We start from the raw sequence: 9804 nt of genomic DNA on the forward strand, positions 1-9804 counted from the left end.
TTGGCTCTTCCCCCCTCGCGCCCTCTGTGTCCCCTCCAGTGCATGCGCAGTGATCTGACCTGCTGCTAACAGGCTTCACAAATAAACCGCTGACATGGTTCATTCTGCAGGGTTTCAGGAAAGACTTCTTGGCATCTTAAAGTTTCTTCAAAGAATAATTATGGTAAAGAGTACGGAGAAGATCACTGAGGATCAAATGATGTTACATTTCCAGTTCGGCTTACGTAGCTCAACTATGGCGCACATGAGGGCTGGTGATCAGCTACAAGTTACCAAAAAAATTCGTAAGTTGACTAAGGAAATAAGAGGGTATGACAATGATCATTTAAAATAAAACTGCCAATAAATTGCAAAGGATATAGAAAAAAAAAGACAAAAAATGTAGGGATGTCCGATATTATTAGCCCAATATTAGCATATTATGTAATATCTGTAAGAATCGTTATCGTTTTTTTCCTCCAGTAATGAAAACCTGATAATGCAATGCCTGGGTTTTGCCAAATGACCTGCGCCCTAAAAATAGCTTTGGGGATAAACGGCTGATTATTAAAGTGAAAGTCACTAGATGGCAGCATTGCAGCTGATGTAATAAAATTCATACTCATACAATGGATAAATAATTAAACATTACCAGGACTGTATCAATTGATATCGGATTCGGAAATTAGGTGTATGGACAATATCGGCCTATCGGACATCAGCAAAAAGTTAATATTGGACATTCCTAAAAAAAAGGTTTCTAATCAATAGCAAAAAAAGAAAAAAAAAACAAAACAACCTAAATGTAAAAATATTTTTTAAAAAAAGAAAGAAAATATGATTTTTTTTTTTTCCAAATTGGCAAAACATTTCACCAATGTTAGCTAAACGTGCTGTCATAAAAGGTATGACAAAGTTGCTACACATGAATACAGCCCAACCCAAGAAGTTAGAACGGAAAATAAAAATTCAAAATAAATATTTCTAAAACAGTAAAATGTTACGAGAGTCAGAAATGATATATCAAAACTAAAATATATATATATAACTTTAAGAAGCCAAATGAAGCTAAATGTTAGTCCAGATGAAAACTAAAATACCACTTGGTGAACGGCGAACTGACCCCAAATAAGACAAGACCTTACCATCGCAGAGCAATCTTGATGGGCGTGGTGAGACAGGAAGTGAAGAGGTCAGCAGGGAGGTCGGGGTTCATGGGTAACAGCTCGTTGGCCTCACAGGCGGCCAGCTGAATGCAGTTCTTCATGGATGGAGGCAGGGGCATCTGGGCAAGAGGGTGGCTGGGATTGATGGCCGCCACCTGAACAGACAGGACACCAGAATTTGATTCTCACTCCTCTGACTTGTTATTCTGCAGAGACGACGACCTGAGACTGAGGGAGTGATGAAAAATATGCAAACATGAATCGGTCATGGAAGCCTGGTGCTCCATCATGGCTGTGTGATGTAACAGGGCCGTGTGCATACATCCAATCAGGTGAAGGTTTACATCCGTAAAAGTGTGAGTGAGATTCAGTGATTGATTTAACTGCACCACAGACTGACCTGCTGCGTGTGGACATGAATAAATAAAAAAAAAAAAAACAGACACAAACAGAAGTTGGGTGATGGACAGGTGCACTTTAAAACGAAAAAGATATGTTTGTGTCCTTCAGGGGACAAAGAAGACACAGCCAGAGAGGGCAGCCCTGAGTCCGGAAACATTTACTCAGACTCAGACCTGTCAAAGATTTTGAAGTGTTTTGTTTTTCTCTGTAAATGATTTGATATGAAATTCCAATATGAATTGAAATTCCAATATTTTCGTACCGTTTTCTTCAGCAGTGTCCCGTATTCGGAACTATTTTAAAATATTAAAATTGGAATGTGTTTGTCTTGCTCTGCAACTTCTCAACGGGTCCCAATTTTTGGAGCCACCATTCTACTACACTATGGCAGACATTTTAAATCCAAGACCAGAAACAAATCAGTTTTCCAGAGTGAACAAACTTTGGAAGATCACAGGTTGGATTCCGTTGGTCTTCCTTAACCTTGAAAATCTTGAAAAGTGTCCAAATGTCTGTGAATAAGTATAACATTAGTTGAACCAAACAACTCCTCCTTTTTTTTTCTGTTTGGTGAAAACAGGAGGACTAATCAAACGCCTATCGTACATGCCCATTCTCTTGTTCTATAGGTTTTACCACTTCATGCTTCCAGGCAATCGAAGGCTCCACCGAGACATTTTGCGACAGGTAATGATAATGTGATAGTTTATTGATCCCGCGGAGGAAATTTTCCTCTGGTGTGTCTCTTCAGGAGGGCCTCCTCCGGTGGTAAACAATCCTCTAATCTATCCTGAGAACAGGTTTAGTGTGGCGGCTAAAGACTGCACGATCGGTCAATACGTTCAATGGTGAAAGATGGAGGAGGCTTATGCATGATGTAAAACTTTAATTATAATTAGGGCCCCTGACTATCCTGTGTTCTCTGCGCTGTTGATTTGTTTTCGGTGACTCGGGCTCTGTTTGTCTTTCACTAAAGAGACTTTAATGAGCTGTGGGTCTTAATGCAGGCAACAGATCCACGACTTCTCTTTATCATCGCTGACTCTTATGGCTTTCTTTCATTCGGCAACCTTGCCTCAAATCAGTAAGGAATTAAATGGAGATTAGAACCATTATTATCTTCCCCTTTAACGCAGGACTAAAGCCTGGACGCGCTCCCAAGAAAGCCGACATCACAGCGGCCAACGATGTCGAAGGACTACACCGAACATGCAACCCTTTTTTAACCATTTCAACTGAACATGTTACAACCTCCTGTTTTCTACCACCCGGTCGTGCCAGGACTTGTCTGGACCTGCGTTCAAGGTGTCACTGTGAGAACAACCCGCTATCAGAATAACCATGGAAACACATTTAACTTCAGACAATGATGCAATAGGGAATTTAGAACACAAATTGTTTTTCAATCGCAAAATTTCAATCACAAAAAACGACTGGAATCTGAAGGGTTTGCAAAGAATCCTGCAGTAGAAGAAGCTGAAAATAAAGGGACAACATTTTTTACAAAACATTTATCCATCGATCCATCCATCCATTTTCATCTTCTTATCCGTTACCAGGTCACGGGGGCAGCAGTCTCCAAGAACCGCCACACAAATCACACTGCAACCCGCCTCAATCCCCCTAAACCTTCCAGCAGGTGGTGAGTCCACTGGAAGGTACCAACCGCCCTAACCGGGATACGATCTTGCCCAGAAGGTGAACCCTGGGGTTCCACACCCATGACAGAGACATTGCCTCTGGGCCAAAGCGCCACACAAAACATTTATATTGAAAATAAAGAACCTCTTGGTTTAGGGCAGTAGCCGTTTAGGTTACAGTTAGTGAACATCTAGCTGAAACTTTGACCTTTGCTACACATCTCACAAAACCAACATATGAAAAAAATGAATTTTCAAAATTATAGTTTTCCAAGTCAAAATCCATGACCCTAAAAATCAAGTCCATATAAGTCCTTGCAGTAGTACCTTTGAGTTGTTCTCCATTTGCGTTCAACTTTGCTGTGTCCGTCGACGCCATTGGAGCGCAACAAGTGGGTGGTGACGCTAACTGCTAGCTCCCATATCAACACCTTGACGGCTTTTGTTTAATTAGGAATCTTTAGGCTTCACAACTGCTAACAGGAAGTCGCACTGAAGCTCTCAACACCTGACGCAAGGTAGAGGAAAGTCAAACTTCCGGAGGCGATCGCCGAGGGGCGCGCTCGTCTCCCTGCGCCTGCAGAGTTAGCAACGTTAATTAGGGCATAAAACCAGAGCTCACTCGCAACCAATGAGCCACAGGCTGCGTCGGCAGACAAGGATCAGGAGACAAAAAAAAAAAAAAAGGCCTTCTTAATAAATCTGCTGCCACCTAACTCAAGTTGTTCCATCCAGTTCAGCTCTGCTCGCAGCGCAACACAAGAGGCCCGCGATGCAGTGCTGTGGATTTATGTAATGCCTCCACACTGCTGTATATACTGCACAGCCTTCATACTCTCGCCCCGACCAATAACTCATTAGTTGACTCTATAATGTGTTGGAAGTCAGCAGTCCCCGACCAATAACTCATTAGTTGACTCCATAATGTGTTGGAAGTCAGCAGTGGCGGCAGCAGCAGCAGCACAACAACAGCAGCAGAAGAAGCCAAGCTTCCAGTACGAGACTTGACGTATTTACACTCCTGCTCTATAAGGGACTCAGCACAAGACATGAATAAATCATGTTGTTTAAAATACAGAAAATTTTTTTCTTAATGACAGAGAAGGGCGGTACTTAGAGACACCGAAGCCTCACTCTTTTTTTTTTTTTTTTTTTTTTTCTTTTCCTCTCTCCTCATATCCACATGCATATTTCATTTCTTCTGAAACGTTTGCAGGCGTGGAGTGGGTGTCCGGCCACTGCTGCAGATGATGGATCTGTGCCACCAGTCTCCATCTAACGCAATCTCTCCTCTTTTTTTTTCTTTTTTTTTTCTCCTGCCAACTCTCACTCTCACACACACATCACTAAACAAAGCAATAGCAGCCCCTCCCTGCCCCCCCCACCACAGCCTTTTATTGCTCCGACCTGACAACACTGTCTCCTGAGAGAAATGTGGACAAAGTGTGTGCTGCGGTAATCCTGACGGTAAACGTGACACCATTGCCAGCAGCGACTGATTAATGCCAGGCATTGGTTATAATTATCACATTAGCATATTGTAATCTCACAAATTAACATGAAAATCATGGCGGCTTTCTTTGCTTTCATTTCCACTGGGGATAATCAGGAAGCTGTTAGTGTCAAGGATTTTTTTTTTTTTTTTTTCATCTTCCCTTTTTTAACTGGAGTATTTCCAGTACTCGTTATTTTAAGTGTTTGGGCCATAATGCTGTACTACAGAACCAGAAGAATACATGATCTAGAACGGTAAGTGCTACCTGACCCTTGGATTTAAGGTCAGTTATAATTAACTATAATTTCATTTTTATCTCTTTAATTTTTTCCATCCATCCATTTTCATACACTTATCCGTTACCGGGTCGCGGGGGCAGCAGTCTCTATGACCGCCACATCACACTGCACCGTACCAACCCCCCTGAACCTTCCTGCAGGTGGTGAGTCCACTGGAAGGTACCAACCACCCTAACTGGGATTTGGATTTTTTTAAATTTTTTTTTTATAATTACCCAAATGCTTCAGTTGGTGATTTAAGAATGAGATTAATGATCTGTTCATGGTTTTTGCAGTAAAATATTATAATATTTATAGTAAACAAAATATACTTTTTTTTTATTGAAGGTCAATCACTGAAGTGGCCCTTCAATGAAATGACGCTCCTTCATCATGTCCCTCTAGCACAGGCATATATTTATATCATCATGATACTTCTGCCTTTTCCCTGCAATGTCCACGTTTCGCCAATAGATGGCATAGAAAATGCTAAAAGCATTTCAGCCTTCATGCAGGACTTTTACATGTCATTTATTTTACATGTGGCCCACGAGTCAAAAAGTTTGCCGACGCCCGACACAACAGTGCTGCACACAGGACTTGGATGGATTTGAAACCTGCAACTTTCTGAACAGCTGCCTGGAATCCTCCTTATCCACACCAGCTCACTACCGTTGGACAAACGTTTACAGGAAACACTACATCATCACAGGACAGGATGGAGTGACCACCATCCCCATCTTCAGTCACTTCAGCTAATATTTTCGCAGCAACACTTTATTGATCTGTTTAAACAGGAGACGCACACACGCGCGCACATCTTTCCAGTCCAGCACTGACGCAGCGTCCGGTCTTCCTGAGCCAACACAGGACGGAACTCAAAGGAAGAAGGAGCTCTTAAAATAGAGCCTAACACACACACACACACGCACGCACGCACATGAATCTCGAATGACTAACTGACTTTCTGAATGGAGGAGGAGGAGGATGGCGTGTTGGTGCTGTGGAGAAGTAACAAAACACCACCTCCTCCTCCTCTTCCTCTTCCTCCTCCTCCTTTCACATCTTTTTCTTTATACTCCTTGCTAGAGACCACAGTCCCTGGTGAGGAAGGGGAGAGAGCTGTGCGTGCGTGTTGTTTCGTGACGCCGCTCGGGAACAGGCCCAACCATGAAGCGCATGCCAAGCGTCTGGACGCGAGGGTTTGGGGAGGAAGAGGAGGTGTGCGTGTGCGTGGGCGAGGCGGGTAGGTGGGGACTCCCTGCCTGGCTCATCTCCTGCATGATTAACGAGCCTGTGAAAGTCAACGCCTCCGTCTTCATCTGCCACCGCCCGTCCCCCATTACACACTTCATGTGTGAGTGGGTGAGAAGGACACGCGCTCAGGTGGAAAAGTGTAACGAAACGACAAAAAAATTATCCGACATCCTCTCGGTCAGACTGCAGGAAAACCCTCCTTTAGATTGAAGCATTTTAGACAAATCTGGGAGCTTCCACAGTTTTTTTTTAACAAACACTTTGTTCCGCTGATGTCTTTAGAGGCCACGCCGCCGCCTCCCGCTACCATCGACTCAAAGATCCCACTTGTCTATTCGGGCCACAGCCTCTGTGAATATTTTTCAGCGTTTCGGTGACAACTTCCACTTCACAAACGTAGCTGCGGGCGCTGGTCCGATTGAATTACACTCAAATAACAAGAACAGTCAGCGGTGGATACAATCCAAGCATCGCCTGTTCCTTTGACAGAAAGTCAGGTAGGTGGTTGAGCTCCAACTGGATGTCCTACACTTTTCAACACTGAAGGTTCCAGGATAATCCATTAGTCAAATATGTTCTTCAGCCGGCAAAGAAATATTCTCACCGCACATCAGAGAAAAACAGATTAGAAGACCGCAGAGGTGTAACAGATGGAGTATCATTTTAAAAGTCTTGCATCTAGAGACTCCTTTTATTTGGGTGCAGTACCACTCCTGGAAAGCAGGGGCTGACTCCTATAACGTCTGGCAGTAAAACTACTCGAGATGGCTCAATCCGATACTCAGGATGGTTACTGGTCCGAAACTGGTCAAAATTTCAGGATCAGACAAAATTGAACTGTAAGCCGTCTGACCTGATACCTAAACCCAAATTCTCAATTTAACTTTGGGCGACATGACGTAAACGGGGACGCGATCGCCTTAGCATTGTCATCCCGCAGCGTGATGGAGGAGAATCGGTTTATATCGGTATCTATATCGGCCGATACTCCAAGTTGCAGTATCAGTGTTGGTACCAGATATGAAAAAGTTGTATCAAGCTGTGCCTAAAAACTACAAATACAAATATACAGACAGGAAGTTTGAGAATCTACTACTCTATGTACTGAATCCTACATGTACTGTATGTCTAAACAATAATCTAAAGAGTGCACATGGGTAGTTCCGACACTTCATGATCCTGGGAGACGTCCCGCGAAACCTCCCATTTTAGGGGTGTAGAGTTCCTTTAGTTTTGGGGGGGGGGGGGACGACGACATCAGAATGAGCTCAAAAGACGTTGCAAAGCTTCAACAGTTTTAACAGGTTTCCATCCATCATCACCAATCATCCCTGAGAGTTGAGAAACCTGATCAAATAAAACGAAGACATCTCAACTCGAGACAAAGATAAAACTGTCAGCGCAGTCGCTGGTGTCTGACAGAGGGGTCTAAACAGGTTTTATTTATCCGAATATAACACGTTCGAATCTGAAATCCACTCTGGTAAAAAAAGTTTAGGAACAGGAAACGGCAGCGACTGGACAGTGATAGAGTGATAGTAACTCTAACTTTTTTTCGGGGGCTTTAGGAGAGGTGACTCCTATACAGCATCATTAAAATAACAGCTCATTGTTGTCTCAGGTATGTTTGAAATTTTATACGCAGGTGTTTAGAGGCTGTCTTTTGAAATAAAAACGTATTAAATTGAAAACAAATGGCGTTCAAAGTAGCGATCAAGAAAAAAAAAAAAAAACAACTGTTAGATTCTACGTTTATTTAGAACTACCTGGCAGTTAATTCCGCAGCCGTATCAATGGATTTATACATTTGAGGAGTAGAGAAAAAGTCAATGCCACAGCAGCCTCAGGAAACAGAGGATCTAATTTAAGGTTGTAATGTATTTTCTTTTACAAGGCTGCGGCACTAACGGAAAGACTATTTTGGTGCTGTCAGAGTGCAGGGTACTTTTTGTCTGTTTGGAAGATTTATTTCAAAGTCTAAATGGTCAGCCTGCCCGGTCGTTGGCAATTTTCTGTTGTTCGACCAAAAAAAAAGTGAGGTTGGATTTCAATAACTTTTGATAATGTTTCAACGGTAACTTTTCAGTTTTGGCAAGCTTTTGCTTCTTTTGTGACACATTTACTTTTTTTTTTTTTTTTACACATTTCAATTCCAAAGTTTAACTTTTTGGGGGCAAACTTGAGCTACTTTGGAGCTAAACTTTATCTTATCTTATATATTTGCTAATTTTGACAAAAAAATGTCCCACCGTGATGGAAAATTGAATTATTTTTAACAAATTTTGGTTAACAAATATTTACACATATACACATATTTGCAATGTTTAGCTAAACTTGCTATACACAATCCTTTGTTTTATGTCTTTTTTAAAACTTCTTGCCAATGTTTTAAGGTTGTTTTTTTTTTGGCTGTTAGCTACCTTTAAGCTAACCTGTAGATGTGTCTGTTAAATTCCTTTGTAAATTTGCTATAATTTGAAAAACTTGGCAAAGCATGTACGTACATAGAGTTGCACAATACCCACAGTACCCCTGCGGTGCCAAATCGTAACGGTTCCTACTATACTAGAAATTCTACCGGTGCTAGTTTCTGCTACATAGCGGCCTCCTGTACTCCCTTGTAAACAAACCCACATGGCGACTACTGCAACCGAACGAGACAGCTGCTGAATGATTGGTTGTTTGCCCATTACTGGTGACGTTTCCGCACGCTGGGTCCGCCGATCTGTTAGCTGATTGGCACAACTAATGTTTCACACAAAAAAAAACTTTTAACATTTAGTAACATTTTCGTGGTTACTCCTTTTGGTATCGTGACATCTTTACATGTACAGTAGCATCTTGTAGAAAAGATGGTCTTTTTTCTTTTCTTTTTTTAAAGCAAATCATCAATAGTTACAGCAGGTTTTAAAATGCGTCAAACCAAATCTTTAAGGAAAGCTTGTTTCTATATCTTGAAAAAAAAAAAATCAATATCAAGGACTGAGGATTGTTATCAGCCTTTTTAGCTCTTTTAGCTCAAAGCTTCTGAACATCGTTATTAACCCTGACTGTTCCAGAGTGATACACAGCATCTACGACCCTAAAGTGCTTCAGAGAAAGTAAAGTCTGTAAGTCACATCTATGTAATCTAACACTGACATCAAAACCAGCGTATTACCTTTTTTTTTTTTTTTCTTTTACAAAACTCATAAAACTGATCTATTCCCACATAAACAGCCCATATTTTCTGCGTGCGGATGCGGAGTGATCAACGCGATATTTATAAAAATTCATCTGCCATCAATCCAGATGCAGAGGTATTTATAATCTGAGGCTACTTCGATCATAAAACTGTTAGAACTTTTCATTTTAACAACTTTAAATCGTTTAAATCAGTCCGGGGAGAAGAACATAAATCCAGTTTTGTCACCGATCAATAAAGGAGTCTGACAGTCCAAAGCCAAATACACTGTGCAAAATAAACAATTCACGGCTTTGGTTTTCCATAAAGGACGAATGCAGCAAAGATGAAGCAGAAACTAGGACTAAAGCCTGAAGAGACGCTGGCGGAGGCTTCAGTAAGAAACTCAGCTCCTCATAATCGG

The 9804-nt window shown here is 41.7% G+C and overlaps 1 protein-coding gene across 1 annotated transcript in view; it reads right to left on the reverse strand.

Moving 5' to 3' along the window:
- rptor (regulatory associated protein of MTOR, complex 1) overlaps positions 1-9804 on the reverse strand; it is a 209177-nt gene that overhangs the window by 95508 nt on the left and 103865 nt on the right. The window contains exon 12 of the mRNA XM_025058498.1: positions 1125-1300. Coding sequence (XP_024914266.1) covers positions 1125-1300 — 176 coding nt within the window. The remainder of the gene's footprint in view (positions 1-1124; positions 1301-9804) is intronic.

The sequence above is a fragment of the Cynoglossus semilaevis genome, chromosome 9, assembly GCF_000523025.1.
Source record: "Cynoglossus semilaevis isolate Cse_v1.0 chromosome 9, Cse_v1.0, whole genome shotgun sequence".
NCBI lineage: Eukaryota > Metazoa > Chordata > Actinopteri > Pleuronectiformes > Cynoglossidae > Cynoglossus > Cynoglossus semilaevis.